The sequence below is a fragment of the Homarus americanus genome, unplaced genomic scaffold (assembly GCF_018991925.1).
Source record: "Homarus americanus isolate GMGI-L3 unplaced genomic scaffold, GMGI_Hamer_2.0 scaffold42643, whole genome shotgun sequence".
NCBI classification, from domain to species: domain Eukaryota; kingdom Metazoa; phylum Arthropoda; class Malacostraca; order Decapoda; family Nephropidae; genus Homarus; species Homarus americanus.
Genome location: NW_024747582.1, coordinates 2,423,405 through 2,440,374, shown reverse-complemented (window position 1 = coordinate 2,440,374; position 16,970 = coordinate 2,423,405). Strand labels below are relative to the sequence as shown.

Genomic DNA, 16,970 nt, shown 5'->3' with positions numbered 1-16,970 from the left:
AACTTCATGGTATATTAACTATTTATTATTAATTTACCACATCTCTCTCTGTTTACTTCCACTGTGACGTTTATGTTCCGTAGGCGTAAATTAAACTCCACGTCCAAGTACATATACAAGACGCTGTTTGAGGAAGGGCGAGCGTCCGACGTCAGTGTTGTAGCTATGGGTAATGAATGGCACCTGCATAAAGTTTACCTCTGTCAGGTTAGTTTAGGGTATGGGGTGCTGTATGGGTATAGTTCACTGTATATGGGTATAGTTCACTGTAAATGGGTATGGTTCACTGTATATGGGTATGGTTCACTGTATATGGGTATAGTTCACTGTATATGAGTCTAAATGCCCACAACAGAAAAAAATAGCATATGACTTATAGCAAGCGATTCATTCTGATTTTTATCCCATCCACAGAGCCCATACTTCAGGAGCATGTTTTCTGGCAACTGGACAGAGACGAACCAATCCCAGATTACCATTGAGATTCTCGACGACAACATCAACATCAGTGGTACGGCGAAGAGATTATGTTTACACCACTTGGTAGCCGATACACGGTTCTGTCCAGTGTTATCAGAAAGTATTAATATTTGTGGGAGCTTGTGTTATTGTTTTGACCTCTCGACCAGTTTTAGCCAGAGGGTGTTATCATTACCAGTCATATGTTTGTGTAGACCCAAAAATAGTTTCACAAATTTAAATTGGTTGATTTTAAACTTTTTCTTTGGGGAAGGGGGGGGGGATCCTCACTACCACTCAAGAATATATATATATGTGTGCTTCTTTAAAGGCCTCACATCTAACTTTGGATTAGTTAGTTTATGTTAATCTATGTTAGGGGCCTCACATCTGACTTTAGATTAGTTATTGTAAGTTAATCTATGTTAGGGGCCTCACATCTGACTTTGGATTAGTTATTGTAAGTTAATCTATGTTAGGGGCCTCACATCTGACTTTAGATTAGTTATTGTAAGTTAATCTATGTTAGGGGCCTCACATCTGACTTTGGATTAGTTATTGTAAGTTAATCTATGTTAGGGGCCTCACATCTGACTTTAGATTAGTTATTGTAAGTTAATCTACGTTAGGGGCCTCACATCTGACTTTAGACTAGTTAATGTATGTTAGTCTAAGTTAGGGGGAGGGCCCCATCTTGACCTTGGTCTCTGTTACAGCCTTACACCTGGCATTGGGACAGTTCTACAAAGATGACATCGAAATGGAGGCGGCTCAGGTGATCCCTCTCCTGGCCACAGCTCTCCTCTTACAGATGGATCCTCTCATCGACCAGTGCACCTGTATCATGCTGGAGACCATCAATCTACACGTACGTTAGCCACCGTCATCAAATTGTAGGTATTGTAGGGCGCTCATTAGTCTACAGGTATGGTAACAATGCTCATTTGTCTACAGGTATGGTAACAATGCTCATTTGTCTACAGGTATGGTAACAATGCTCATTAATCTACAGGTATGGTAACAACGCTCATCAATCCACAGGTATGATAGCATGATTATTATATACATGCCAAACCAATTGTAAACTTGTAGGACAATTTAACTGAATATACAGTATACATATTATTATTATTAGTGTATTAGTAGTAGTTGTAGTAGTAGTAGTAGTTATAGTTGTAGTAGTAGTGTTGTATTGATCATGAATATAAATATCTCAACATAGTGCACTAAAGAACTACAAATACATATATAATTAAAGTACTGTACACATACCATAAATGACTGTGTGTGTTGTGTACTTGAGTTACTGTGCTTATCTTCAGTTCATATTTCAAAACCTTTAATAGGATTCTTCTTACTATATGACTCTTGAACCTTTCTAACACTTCACGACCCCAGAGTAGAAAAATCACGTTGTTTTGTTTATCCTTCCAGACGGTGTTGCAGTACCACGAGGCCTCAAGAAGGTACGGGGTGGTAGAGGTCGACAAGGCATGTAAACAGTGGCTACTTCACAACCTTCTCACACAGGTGGGGAGTTAAGATGTGTCTTGTGTTGACGATATTCACTGTCTTGATGCTTACTTGTGTTTGCCAGTCATATGTAGCTTAACGATCTCAATACACATATATATTACATTCTTTTCAAAACTATGGCTTTCAACTGTTCAAAACCATCGCCAACTCTCAATTTTTTTTTTTTACCCTATTCACGCGATGTCACAGGTTACAGAACATCCATCCACACTGCGTCACATCCCCGCTGACTTGTTATACGAGTTGCTGTCCTCGCCACACCTGTACGTCATGCAGACTGAGTTCAGCGTCTACGTCATGCTGAAGGTACGACCAAGTGAGACATAAACATGATACTGTCTGTTGTGTTGTCTTGATAGGATCATGTCTTTTTGTCTGTCTTAATGGATTTTCCTCGTAGGCGTGGGTCTTCCTCCGGCTGCACCCAACGTGGGATGGGTCACACGAAGCAGCGTTTTTGGAAGCCCACAAATACTTCAGGAACAGAACACGTGAGAATTGGTTAACCTTTAAATGCTGTTCATCAACACTGTAGGGACGGTGGCCATTATCAGTGGATGTTAGCTGTAGGGACAGTGGCCATCATTATTTTATCAATACAGCTGCTCCTCGACTTACGACGGGGTTAGGGACCCAAATCCAGGTCGTAAGTCGAAAATGCTTAAATAATACATAGAAAATCTAAAGTGGGTGTGTCTTTTTCTTCTCAGCACCACAAAACTCTCACTTTTACGCTTGCTACCCATTTTAAAGTGAATTACTAACGAAGATTTTTTCAGTACACAGCACAATCACTAACGTTGGGACTCGAAAATACGTAATTTGACAAAATTTTGGTACGACTGAGGCGGTCGTAGGTCGAGTATGTCATAAGTCGAGGAGTAGCCATTGCTAAAATGAGAATTTCCTGTAAGTTTTTGGCCGGATTAAGTAAAAATTATTCATTCACACAACAGGACTGAATCTTTTGATACTTGTTTATACCTAATTATCCAGCCCAGACTTACACACACATTAGTATAGACTTATTCTTTCTTCTGTTAATAGTGTTACAGCCAGAACTCTCTGGTCTTACTATACTTGACTAACAACCCTGAAGGTATTTTATTCCTCAGTTTAACAAGTAATGATAAAAACAATGTACTTCTTTCAACAGTAATCTTGATTTAAGTTTGAAATGGGTCACATACTTCATGAACATTATTTTTCCTCAAGCATAATATAATAAAACCAATGTATTCTCTAATATTTTTCAAGATATGTATTAAAATGGATCAGATATCACTATGTATATGTATTGATCTGCAGAAACTGGGTGGTTCCTGGAGGAGGAGGAAGGGAGAGAATATTCCCTGGTATTCTCTGCGTTGCGTCTCATATACCTCATCTACCACCACCTTGATGTAGAAATGCTGTATTCAGACCGCATCTTGCCGCCCTCCTGGCTCACACCGGCCAGCATGCACCAGTGGTATAATATGCTCCGGATAGATCAAAGCAAAGACAGAGGGTGAGTCTCTTGGTCCTGTGTTTGTTTTGTGCAGGTGTGGGAGCATGTGTGTGTTTGTTTTTAGAATATGGGAGCATTTGTGTGTGTGTATGTTGTCTATTATTCCTCAATATACTACTGACAAACACAAACACACACACTCTCTTTTTGCACTGTCACTATGTTGAAATGGCCTGTAGTTTGAGCTTCTCCCCACCTAGTTATTATATATCATATTTGTATCACTTATGTTACTTGTATATTATTTGTAAATCAAGAGACCCATTCACCAATTATGTAACTGTATATTTTCAGCCTTCCGGTTGCCATGCTCTTTCAATAAACCGTTAGTTATTATTATTATTATTAAACACACACAGGTGGACAGTCATAAAATTAATTGGCCTCTATGCCATCCACCTTTGCTTTCATTCACTTGGGGTCTGCCAGTCCAATGACAGTTTGTGTGTGAGAGACATATAGTACAGTATGTGGCTTATTGACATTTATTTCCTATGATAAAAGAGGTTCAAAGGTTAATATATCCACAACAGACCGGCCGAAATATCTGATGGAGAATTCGACAAGTCATGTACGCGATGTGGAAGGGTCCTGTCTCACTCCGGGCAGCATATCTGGAGGTGGACCGGCTACAACTTCGGCCTGGACCTGGTGATGACCCACGACGGAGCGTCACTCAGGCTGAAGCGTAATCACAGATCGGAAAACATCGCCAGCATCGCTCAACCTGCCACACGCAACATCATGTACAGGTGAGGGAAATCAAGTCGGATCACCTGAAGATTAATCCCTAACTAAACGAAACCTAACTTAAACCCGACCTAATGTACCCTCCCCCAACCTAGTCTTGGTTGAATTGTCTTATTGTTTACCATTGTTTTATATACCTGCACTGTCTAGGTACATTGTTTGCATACCTGCATTGTGTCTATACCGTATATGCTGTACGGTATACCTGCATTGTCAGTATACATGCTGAATCAGTGTACCATAAACTTATATGTCAATTTCACTGGATAATTATCAGTATCTATCTATCTAAATTTCCCCTGATGGCTCAGTTAAATTTAAAGATTCAATAATGATAAGAAATGAGATCAATCACAGTTGATCATCTTTGTCTTTCACTACAGAATAACGGTGGCCTCCCTGGACGACAAGCAGAGACAGATCGTTTACACCAAAACAACGGGACTACAGTCAGCGTCCTTGGCGAAAAACGAAGAGGTAAATAAGGTCATGAAGATACAGTACAGTAGTTCTAATAATGTTCAGTGATGTAATAGAGACTGAGATGACAAAGACCTTTAATGATTCTATTCTTTGTGGACCACCAGAAGATTAGCCCCTCCAGATAATTTAAGTGTGGTTAAACTTCAGGCTGGTCAAGCTGAGGGGGGGGAGGGGGGCAACTTTGAGTGATCCTGAAAGACTAAATTTACAAATGGTCTTAGTTTTGACTACATTATCTTTTCAGTTATAAATGTTCTCAGTTTATTGGTGAATATTTTTACTATTTGTAAATCCAGATTTCATGAAGAATAGGAAACCCAGCTTATTTCACTCATGATTAAACACCCTATTGCTAACCTAACCTCATATGGCCTCTTTAACCTAACCCCCAGGTAGTATAAGAGTGTTTAATCACCAGATGTAATTAGCTAGGTTATCTAAGCTTCATAAGATCTCCCTTTAGAATAGTCGTCAAAAAATGGTTACCATGAGCCCAGGTTAATGAGTCTCTTGGTCGCCAGATTCGTGTGATGCTGCTCGACCCAGAGGTGAAATATCCCCTGCTGCTGAGTGCCAACTTCCTCATCACCACCAACCACAAGCTCGTGGTGCCGGCTGAAGCAACGTCCGCCCCCACACCGCCCAGTCCAGCGGGGATACAGAGTCACGCCGGCAGAGAATAACACTGTAGGGTTGACGCAGCATTTAGCCTAAATATTTGGTGCTACTTAGGTATTAACCTCTCTGCCTTTACCTTATTTAGATCACCTGAAGTTTAGGCACCCCAGTTTATTTTACCTGGTGATTAAATACCGCCATAATGCTATCCTAACCAAACCAAACCTAAACCTAATCTATCCTACCTTAAACCTAACCCAATCTAATCTAATCCAATTTAACCCCCATTTATGATTAAGGTTTTTAATCATCAGGTGAAATATGCTAGAGGTGCTAATCATCAGGTGATCCTTTTATTTCTTGGTCAGATTTTATTTCAACTCTTGTGCCAATTTGCTTTTCTAAAATTCATTAAAGTTCTCTCTGATACATTTACTCTCCTCGTTTTCTGCTGTTGGCTGGATCAGTGGAGATAAACATTTCAAGAAAGGAAATAGAGATGATTTTTTTATCTTAAAATACGTCTTATGTTTAATAAGTTTAGTTTAGTTTACTCTCTTACTCTTGAGACAAAAATTTGGCTTTAATTTCTGGTGAGTTCTCTTGACACCAAAGGAATGTGAAGTATTTATTTGAATATAGGAATAAGTAAAGCTTAAACAAAAGTCAGTGAAGATATAAGATTTACTTTTGTAATAACAGGAATACGTAGTCGATGTATCTCTTTTTTTTATATATAAGATATAAATTATATTATTCTTTATCACACTCATATCATTGTCACTTATAAAAATAGTCCAGCATTGTCAGAATATGAGTCTGTGTAGTCAACATCTTCCAGTACCAATAGGTGCTTAAGCCCAGGAATACTAAAGGCATGACCCTGAACTGCATAATATTCACTGCTATCTGATGTTGGGTGACGGTAGTGGTCGATTAATACCCGTGGCAGCAGTTACCACAACTTGGAGAGAATGGCAGAAAATTAAGGAGGGAAATGTTTGAGGGTAAAGATGAGTATTGATTGATCGTAGAAGAAGGAAGGAGAGAAGGAATGGGTTGGAGGTGGGACTTCAAAGGAGAGAGAGAGAGAGAGTTAGTCATCCCAGCTTTTATTGTAGGTTTGGACTTTGTAGAGGTGTAATCATCTCAGCTCGTGTTGTAGGTGGGACGAGTAGAGGAGAGAGAGGGAGGGAGGAGTAGTCATCCCAGCTTTGTTGTAGATGACTGTGGAGGAAAAGAGGGAGAGGAGAGAGGTATATGTCCCAGCTTGTGTTGTAGATGGGACTTTGTAGAGGAGGTGGGACGTGGGACCTTGATGGTAATGTACTGGCTGAGCGTTCGTCGTTTGGGTCTCACATATTGAAGTCCATGATCCAATTTCTCAAAGGTTTTCTGCCTCAGTACAATATTATCCCAAACTGATACTACATAAGGTAGATTTTGTGCACAGTAATTTGGAACATTGTGGTTTATTGCAACTCAGCCAGATGGATTTATACTGTACTGGGTGTGATCCAAGAGTTCCCAGACTGGCTTCATAAAATCTTTATTTTTCAAGATATTAGAGTGAAACTTTAGTCACCCTTAAAATATTCTTCAGAGGCCTCGATGCAGCACTGAATCCCCTCCTCCCACTTCTGGAAGTCCTTGTTGGTGAGGCTGGAGAACACCTTCTGTGATGTGTCCTGGATCTCCATTCTGTCCATGATCTTCTTGTCCTTGAGGTTCAACTTGAACTTGGGAAACAGCCAGAAGTCACAGGGGGCCCGATCTGGAGAGTATGGAGGGTGGGGGACTACTGGGATGCCGTGCTTCACCAGAAAATCATTCACAGTGTGCGCAGGTGCATTGTCCCGGTGAAGGAGCCAATTGCCGGTCGTCAGTCAAAATCTGGTTAACATTTCCATATGAAAGGTCCAACCGCTCGGCGATCTCACGGGTGGTCCCCTTACGCTCTTCATGGACAAGTTGGTAATTTTCTGGACATTTTCATCACTTCTCTCAGTGGAAGGCTGCCCAAAACAAAGCTCATTTTCAAAGGAGGTGAACCCTTCTTTGAAGTGCTTGTGCCCCTTGAAAACTTGAGCCCTGGACATTGCTTCATCTTTGTAGGCTTCCTTGATCATTTTATGGGTTTCTGCGCCAATTCTTCTGAGTCTGAAGCAAAAACTGATGGCACAGCATTGCTCGATACTTCCCTCCATGTTGAGGATTGGGTGGCGACTTACTCAAATTAGCAGATGGGCCAGTACACACACTCGCACAAAGCTGCAGTATGGCCGGTTGGTGAAACAGATTCCAGTAAACAATTTATACCCAAGGTGAGTAACTGCTGATGATTTGAATTCGATATCTGCTAGGAGAAAGGTTTTATAAAGCCAGTATGGGAACTATTGGATCACACCCTGTATTTGTGGTTTCACTCTAGTCAATGAGCAGGATATACTGTAAATGTGCTTTATATCTAGACAGGATTTATTTTCTCATGTTTTAGCAAGGAATTCAAAATAAGGTTTGAGCATCGGCGGAGGATGTTGCTAGCAGGAAATGGATACCGTACTTTTTTTTAGCTTATGTTTTTTCTCAGTTGCTACAAAAGGTTGGCCACAACTACCCATAGAAACTGTAGATGTTTTAGTGGATTGAAAGAATTACCTTATGTGTTTTAAAGTGAGTTTACTCTTTTTTTTAATATGGAATTGCTGACATTTTTGATTGGTCCTTTTATCACAAAGTGTGTATATGGGTAGAGCTGTTTTGATCAGTTCTCATTATCTACATTCCCTCGTCTTTACTTAAGTTTCCGTCGCTTTTTTTTTTTTTTTACTTTACACACTCAAGATGTCCCTTATATCAGCATTGCTTTATTGTACATCTTCTTCAATACCCAGATCTATTTTCATACCCGTCTATGCTGTTAGTCTTCGTCAGCATCATGGTGTATTTTTACAATCACGCTCGGCCTCTCACAGCTGCCAAAAGTCCTTGTGTAAATAATTTCATTTAACTTTTCCTAAAATTTTTTAAAGTTGATTAAGAACCCAGATTTGTGATTTTTAACTGCATTTGTGTCCTGTGAATTCTCAAGTCTGATTATTGGAACTTATTTTACACCCTAACCTTGTTGTCACACACACACATTAACTTATATATGCACACAACTTCTCCACGACATAATCGACCTACGTCCGTACCAAAATTTTGTCAAATTACGTATTTTTTAGTCCCAGTGTTAGTGATTGCACTGTGTACTGACAAAATTTTCGTTTGTATTTCACTTTAAAATGGCTGGCAAGCTTAAAAGTGAGAGTTTTGTGGTGCTGAGAAGAGACACCCATTTTAGATTTTTTTGTATTATTTAAGCATTTTCGACTTACGACCTGGATTTGGGTCCCTAACCCCGTCATAAGTCGGGGATTAGCTGTATATATACACTCGGCTCACACTCCACTCTCTCAGTCAATCATAATATTCACATCACTTCATATTGCAGTAATTCTCTCTTCATTACCACTTTAAATTGTCACTTTCCTTTCTTTACAAATCTTTAATCGGTGACTTCAGGGTTGTACGTCGTCTAGCTGTGTGTTAGGATTTTTTTTTTACACTTAAGGAGGTTTGTAATCAATAAATATATTTGATATTACTCTTTATTCTCAATATCCTTTTAATACATATATATATAGGTTCTGATAAAAAGGGAATTGATAAGATGTGAAAAAAAGGTTGTGTTTCCTTATTAATTCTATCATGTCCATAACAATTACATCGTTATAAATTGTACTTCTTTGGCCAGGTCTGGGCTGGTTTGGGATGGCCGGGTTGATTACAATGGCTTACGGTGGCCGGCCAAGTCTGGGCTGGCCTGCGGTGGCCGGCCAGATCTAGGCTGGTTGCTGTCAGATTTCATCATTAGCAGATGGCCAGTGATTTTCTCAATTTAGAAGCAGATGAGTTTCAAAAGCCACTGTTATACATTTTATGAATAAAGTCATTTTGAGAATGAAGCAGCTGATGAGCGACAGATGTAAAATGAAGGGGGATAACAGTACAGTACACCGTTTCTGGGACCTTGGAGGGAGAAGATCACTGTAGAACACATCTTGCACAGTAGCAAGAATGAATGAGTGACTACAGTATATGACAGGAAATTTGTATTGCATCTATAATTGTATCTGACCTTACATTAACTGGGAACACTTGACATAAAACTAAATAAACCAATATGTTTAAACATCAAAATTAGTAAAACCAAAATAAAGTACAGTATGTTAATACGTGAAGATAATTACTCTAACAACGATACCTATATGTAACAAAATACTTGTGATTTTTTTTTCATAAAGTAAATAAAATAAATGTCCTGATCATTTTTGTACAGGTCTTGAAGAGCAAGCAGTGGCTAGCACTCCACACATGAACTCTGTTGTGAAGGTCACAAACCACCGACCTTACATTAAAGTACGTAAGTATTAGTTTAGTTTCATAGTCACACTGGAGTGGCACTTCTTACCTGTCCACAGTGGCACTAAATCACCTAGTTAATACAGTTGTCAGGTGCCAAACATCCAAGGTACTGTATTCTGTTCACTCTGAATCGGACTTGGAACTGTTATCAGATTTTTCATTGGAGTCTGAATCTGAGTCCAGCTCTGATTCCGAGATGGGTTTTGCTTTTGAGGGCTTAATCGGGGACTGGAATCTCTGTGTCTTTACTGGAGACAAGCGAAAGCGAGAAGAGGCAGAGCGTCGCCCATGGGCTAAAAAGGAAAGAATCAAAAGTTATGTCATGACGTGTAAATAAATGGTACTTAATTTCTGGTGACGATGAACAATGAAATATTTCCCACCTACTGAATTAGGAAAATATATATATATATATATATATATATATATATATATATATATATATATATACAAAGCATCAGTCAATAATTCAATACTGTAACTCATTGGTAACACACACACAAATCAAGTGTTTTGAAGGTGAAACTTACTGGTTGTCTGTATGATGTTATCCATGTCAAGTTCATCCAATTCTTTCTTCCTGTCAATTCTTGCCTTCAATCTCTTGCATTTCTCCACAGTTGGGCGACCTGAAATAATTTGGATGGCGATGTATTAAAATATAAACAATAAATTCAAGGATGTTGTATTAAAAAATATAAACAAATAGACACATTTTCTACAACTTAATAGATCGTATTCTATGTTGTTTTCACCTGTTTCTTGATCCTCCCTGTTCCCCTTTCCTCTCTCTCACCCCTCTTAAAAAACTCCTTATTGCTACCTAACCTAAACCAGAGGCACCCTCACCCACCCACAATGTACACTCAAACTACAACACAGAATTATTATACCACATACTGTACCCACCTCCTCGTACACTCACCTTTTAAGCCATGTTCCTCCATAAACTGGAGTAATTTCAACTTCTTACTACGAACACTCTTACAGCCACTCAGTAAGGCATTGTAGCTATTGATCCTGACGCCTATCAGGTTGATGTACTTCTTGTAGCTTGCCAGTTCATCCTTGAAAGAAAGTGAATAAGTTGTATTTGAAAAAATTTGTTAACAGAAAGACAAAATATAAAATAACATAAGACACACCCCACCCACCCCTGTGCTTGGTAAGGAAAATCTCACCTTTTTCTTCGATCTTCCTTTTGACTTTTTAGGCAGAGGTTTAGCATCCGAGTCACTTGAGTTGCCAGAACTGTCTGAGTCACTGTCTTTGGTCACCTCTTCCTTCGGTCTTCCTCGTGACTTTTTAGGCAGAGGTTTAGCACCCGAGTCACTTGAGTTGCCAGAACTGTCTGAGTCACTGTCTTTGGTCACCTCTTCCTTCGGTCTTCCTCGTGACTTTTTAGGCAGAGGTTTAGCACCCGAGTCACTTGAGTTGCCAGAACTGTCTGAGTCACTGTCTTTGGTCACCTTTTTCTTCGGTCTTCCTTGTGACTTTTTAGGCTGAGGTTTAGCGTTCGAATCACTTGAGTTGCCAGATTCATCTTCATCTTCATCTTCCTCCTCCTCCTCCTCCTCCTCCTCCTCCTCCTCCTCCTCATCACTATCTTCCTTGGCTCCTTTCTTTTTCCTTTGACTTCTTTGTGATTTTGTGTCCTCTTCACTGTCTTCTTTAACATCTTTCTTTTTCTTCGGTCTTCCTGGTGACCTCTTAGGTAGAGGTTTAGCGTCTGAGTCACTTAAGTCACCAGAGCTGTCTTTCTTCACCTTCTTCGGTCTTCCTGGTGACTTTTTAGGCATTAGAGGTTTAGCGTCTGAGTCACTTAAGTCACCAGAGCTGTCTTTCTTCACCTTCTTTGGTCTTCCTCGTGACTTTTTAGGCATTAGAGGTTTAGCGTGTGAGTCACTTGAGTCACCAGAGCTGTCTTTCTTCACCTTCTTCGGTCTTCCTCGTGACTTTTTAGGCATTAGAGGTTTAGCGTGTGAGTCACTTGAGTCACCAGAGCTGTCTTTCTTCACCTTCTTCGGTCTTCCTCGTGACTTTTTAGGCATTAGAGGTTTAGCGTCTGAGTCACTGGAGTCACCAGAGCTGTCTTTCTTCACCTTCTTCGGTCTTCCTGGTGACTTTTTAGGCATTAGAGGTTTAGCGTCTGAGTCACTTGAGTCAGTCACCTTCTTCGGACTTCCTGGTGACTTTTTAGGCATTAGAGGTTTAGCGTCTGAGTCACTCGAGTTCCCAGATTCATCATCATTGTCTTCCTTGGCCCCTTTCTTCTTCCTTGGACTACTACGTGATTTTGTGTCCTCTTCATCATCATCATCACTATCTTTCTTTCCCCCTTTCTTCTTCCTTGGACTACCACGTGATTTTGTGTCCTCTTCATCATCATCATCACTATCTTTCTTTCCCCCTTTCTTCTTCCTTGGACTACTACGTGATTTTGTGTCCTCTTCATCATCATCATCACTATCTTTCTTTCCCCCTTTCTTCTTCCTTGGACTACTACGTGATTTTGTGTCCTCTTCATCATCACTGTCTTCCTTAACCTCTACAACTTTCTTCGGTCTTCCCCTTTTTTTAATATTCGACACAGGTTTGTCTTCTCCAGAACTGCCAGAGTTATCTGTTATCTTCTTTGGCCTTCCACTTTTTTTTATTTTCCCTTCCTCTTCTTCTTCCTCATCACTGTCTCCTTTCTTCACCTCTGTTGTCTTCTTTGGCCTTCCACGTGTTTTTACAGCCGGCGAAGGTTTGGCTTTCAACGAGCTGTCCGAGTCACTCCCTTCTTTATCATCCTCTTCCTTCTTTGGGGTTCCTTGTGGCTTTACTTTCCCTTCTTCATCATCATTATTACCATCATTATCAAAGTCTATTACCTCTACTGCTTCATCATCCTCCTCCTCATCGGATAAGACTTCAGTGTCGCCCTCTCCTGATAATGAGTCGTCGTCCTTCTTACTTCCACGGAGAATTGTTTTCTTTTTCGTTGCTGGCTTACTGTCGGACTCGTCGGGACTGTGTGCATCTCTCGGTCTCTTCTTCTCCTTAGAGTCATCCACACTAATGGCCTTCTTGCTGCCTTTCCCACGTTGTCTTCCTCTCGTGAGCGGTTCATTGTCTTCCTCCTCATCATCATCACTATCTTTCTTTCCCCCTTTCTTCTTCCTTGTACTACTACGTGATTTTGTGTCCTCTTCATCATCATCACTATCTTTCTTTCCCCCTTTCTTCTTCCTTGTACTACTACGTGATTTTGTGTCCTCTTCATCATCATCATCACTATCTTTCTTTCCCCCTTGTCTTCTTGATTTTGTGTCCTCTTCATCATCATCATCACTATCTTTCTTTCCCCCTTTCTTCTTCCTTGGACTACTACGTGATTTTGTGTCCTCTTCATCATCATCATCACTATCTTTCTTTCCCCTTTCTTCTTCCTTGGACTACTACGTGATTTTGTGTCCTCTTCATCATCATCATCACTATCTTTCTTTCCCCCTTTCTTCTTCCTTGGACTACTACGGATTTTGTGTCCTCTTCATCATCATCATCATCACTATCTTTCTTTCCCCCTTTCTTCTTCCTTGGACTACCACGTGATTTTGTGTCCTCTTCATCATCATCATCACTATCTTTCTTTCCCCCTTTCTTCTTCCTTGGACTACTACGTGATTTTGTGTCCTCTTCATCATCACTGTCTTCGTTAACCTCGACAACTTTCTTCGGTCTTCCCCTTTTTTTAATATTCGACACAGGTTTGTCTTTTCCAGAACTGCCAGAGTCATTCCCTTCATCATCAGAGTCTTCTTTCTTCACCTCTGTTATGTTCTTTGGCCTTCCACGTTTCTTTACAGCCGGCGAAGGTTTGGCTTTCAACGAGCTGTCCGAGTCGCTCCCTTCTTTATCATCCTCTTTGTCGTCATCACTTTTTACTATAATATCTCCCTCTTCCTTCTTTGAACTTTCTTGTGATATTTTATTCTCTTCTTCCTCTTCACCACCATCGTTCTTCATCTCTTCAGTCTCTGGGTTTTCTTGTGATTTTTCTTCCTCTTCCTCATCGTTCTTATCCTTTATGTCTACATCCTCTTCTTTCTTTGGGGTTCCTTGTGGCGTTACTTTCCCTTTGTCCAGCTCATCATCATTATTACCATCATTATCAATGTCTATTACCTCTACTACTTCATCATCTTCCTCCTCATCGGATAAGACTTCAGTGTCGCCCTCTCCTGATAATGAGTCGTCGTCCTTCTTATTTCCACGGAGAATTGTTTTCTTTTTCGTTGCTGGCTTACTGTCGGACTCGTCGGGACTGTGTGCATCTCTCGGTCTCTTCTTCTCCTTAGAGTCATCCACACTAATGGCCTTCTTGCTGCCTTTCCCACGTTGTCTTCCTCTCGTGGGCGGTTCGTTGTCTTCGTCTTGCTCCTGCGTTGCCATCTCAGTGGTTACTCTAATCCTTCCTTTCTTGACTGGGGTTGCGAGGTCAGACTCACTACCGTCTTCCTGCTTACCTCGTTTTTTCTTCCCCTGGGGCTCTTCTTCCTTATTTTCTTCCAAGTCTTCACAATCACCGTTTTTCTTTTTGGAATCGGAAGTCTCTATAAGTGCTTCATCCCCGGCTTCCTCTTCTTCACTATTTTCTTCGTCTGGTTCATTGTTGAGGATATTTTCAATGTCTTTTGTGCTAGCAGTGACCCGCTTCTTAGGTACATTACCCGGGCCCTTCCTCGCCCTTTTCCCACCCTTGGTCTCTTCCTGCAGTGTCATCTCCCCATCACTGCTTACCGCCGGAGAGTCCTGCTCCTTCTTGGCCGATAATTTAGCTTTCATATCTACACAGTCTTCAGTAACTTGACTAATCTCAGTGTAATTATTCTTCTTCCAGTCTGTGTTGATCTTGTTCACATTCTCCACCGAAGCGAAAGCTATTATAGTCGTCCTCTTGGGTTTATTTACCTTCTTCACAAGTATCTGAAAATAAAGCAAAATAAATAACATTCTCGATGATAACGTTCGAATGGTACATTTTTATCGACCCTTAATTTATTCAACTTCTACACTGGTGTCTAAATAAAGCAAAAATAACAAATGCTACCAAATGATAACGTTAAGGGATTACTGTATAGTTTTCTTGCATTTATTTAACTTGTCTCTGTAAATGAATTAAAAAAAAAAGTCAAATCAAATTCTTGCATTTCACCATTTTACACTTCTTTCCCGAACAGTTTTCATAGGTAAATTCCATCACTATTTTGGTCTGTTTTGAATTATAATCACCAGACAACACATAAGATCATAACATGTAAATAGTTGACTGAACTCTGGTACTAAAAACTTTAATTATCATGAAGCTGGGATGGCTAATCTAAAACCAATAATTACACTATACAGTATTACAGTACTCAGGAGAGGATTACATGTACAGCTCCTCCCCGACTTACGACAGGGTTAGGGACCCAAATCCAGGTCGTAAGTCAAAATGGTCGTAAGTGCTTAAATAATACGTAAAAAAATCTATTATGGGTGTCTCTTATTCTTCTCAGCACCACAAAACTCTCACCTTTAAGTTGGCCAGCCATTTTAAAGTGAATTACAAACGAAAAGTTTGTCTGTACTGAAGTTGGGACTCGAAAACACGTAATTTGACAAAATTTTGGTACAACTGAGGCAGGTCGTAAGTGTAGGTGGTCGTAAGTCGGGGAGGAACTGTACTGTACTGTACAGGCAGTCCCTCAGTTATGAATGGGTTTTTCCTGGACCCTGTTTGTAAGTCAGAAGCATTAATTCCATAAGTTAGGGTTGGGTTAGGTTAGGTTAGAGCACAACCCTGCCCGTAAAGTACAATAATATACCATATACAACCAATAATGTACATACTGTAAATAAAGTGATGTTAAACAATATAAAGTACTGTAAAAAATGGAATTTGTTTCTCATTTGGGGGATGAATTTACAATATTTTCTCGATTTAATTAACTAATTCGAGACACCCTTTCCGATTAATCGAACTTTTCGTTATTTTCGCTCAATTTAGCGAACTACTTCACCAAATTGCACGTGAAGTGCCAAGAGTCTCTCGGAAGTCTCAGAAAGGAAGTGCTGTGGGGGAAAAAGTGAAGAGTGCAGCTATCAATGGGGAAAAAAAGTTTGGAAATAATAGAAACAAATTTAAAACAAACACCGAACCTACGTAAGCCATGAATAATGTTTCTACGTACATATTGTGTGTCTGAGGCGTCTCTGTAGGTGTGAGCGTATTAACGTTATTAATCTCGATATAGCGAACTATTTCACCAACTCAAACTAAAAATAACAGAAATAACACCGTCCGCTAAATCGAGTTTGTTACAGCGGATTCCGTTAAATCGAGAGTATTGGGATCCCGTTTTTAATGCAGGGACTGACTGTACTGTACTGTATTCACATCTCCGGTAAATACACAGAAAGTAACTACAGGATTTACATGTATACCTGTACAGTAATTCTTTCTCAAAGGTATTACTTGCATCAAGACATTATGGCTTAAAATAAATGACCTCGATGGCTTAAAATAAATGACCTCGATGGCTTGGCTAGTTTTAGGGAAAATGATTGACCTGTAACAATAGCACTTTTCTTCTTAACTTGAGTGATGTGTGTCAATTGGCCCTCAACTGGATTCATCTACCAACAAAGAGCCCAGTATGGTCCAGTTTCCTCATTATGGTCTTAAGTTATGGGTGAGGTCTTGGTCACATTCTGAAGCCAGTAAATGACCATTACTTGATAACTGTGTGTACCAGAGACGTGATCGACCGACAAGACAGTGGCTAAGAGAACACTAAGCTGATAATTAATGACTGTAATGATAAATTGAAAGTAGAGCAAACCAGAGTCTCCCAAGCGCCAAAGACCCTCTCCTCTATAATGGTTATTAATCAGACAAATACCACTCTAACTACCTTTCCTTACACTTTTTAACAACCACAAATTATCATCACACCAGTAAATCAATACACCACATTGATATAAGTGGTAGAGAGGGTTACCTTGGTCGGGAACTGGTGCCTAGGTGAGATTTTCCCGCGAATTCCAGTTTACAGGGGACGCCATAACCACTACAGTTCCCAAGATGGAGTAACCTTTGACACATTCATCTTATTTA

The 16,970-nt window shown here is 40.1% G+C and overlaps 2 protein-coding genes across 10 annotated transcripts in view; one reads left to right on the top strand and one right to left on the bottom strand.

Moving 5' to 3' along the window:
• Positions 1-9,005, top strand: part of LOC121879672 (protein germ cell-less-like) — a 25,503-nt gene extending 16,498 nt beyond the window's left edge. For both annotated transcript variants that reach the window (XM_042386383.1, XM_042386382.1), the window contains exons 3-12: positions 84-207; positions 415-511; positions 1,176-1,327; positions 1,894-1,989; positions 2,185-2,301; positions 2,396-2,486; positions 3,304-3,505; positions 4,039-4,257; positions 4,639-4,732; positions 5,260-9,005. In XM_042386383.1, the coding sequence (XP_042242317.1) occupies positions 84-207; positions 415-511; positions 1,176-1,327; positions 1,894-1,989; positions 2,185-2,301; positions 2,396-2,486; positions 3,304-3,505; positions 4,039-4,257; positions 4,639-4,732; positions 5,260-5,421 (1,354 nt within the window). In that variant the 3' untranslated portion in view covers positions 5,422-9,005. The remainder of the gene's footprint in view (positions 1-83; positions 208-414; positions 512-1,175; positions 1,328-1,893; positions 1,990-2,184; positions 2,302-2,395; positions 2,487-3,303; positions 3,506-4,038; positions 4,258-4,638; positions 4,733-5,259) is intronic.
• Positions 8,996-16,970, bottom strand: LOC121879669 (nucleolar protein dao-5-like). 8 transcript variants are annotated; one of them, XM_042386373.1, is made up of 7 exons: positions 16,855-16,970; positions 13,384-14,797; positions 11,998-13,109; positions 11,008-11,928; positions 10,752-10,893; positions 10,357-10,455; positions 8,996-10,119 (listed from the first exon to the last, which is right to left on the bottom strand). In XM_042386373.1, exons 2-7 carry the CDS (start codon positions 14,654-14,656, stop codon positions 9,947-9,949), a joined length of 3,720 nt encoding a protein of 1,239 aa, XP_042242307.1. In that variant the 5' UTR covers positions 14,657-14,797; positions 16,855-16,970; the 3' UTR covers positions 8,996-9,946. The 8 variants fall into 8 exon arrangements, with proteins under 8 accessions (XP_042242307.1, XP_042242309.1, XP_042242310.1 ...); XM_042386375.1 differs by having other exon boundaries at positions 11,008-12,224; positions 12,297-13,109; XM_042386376.1 differs by having other exon boundaries at positions 11,008-12,296; positions 12,969-13,109.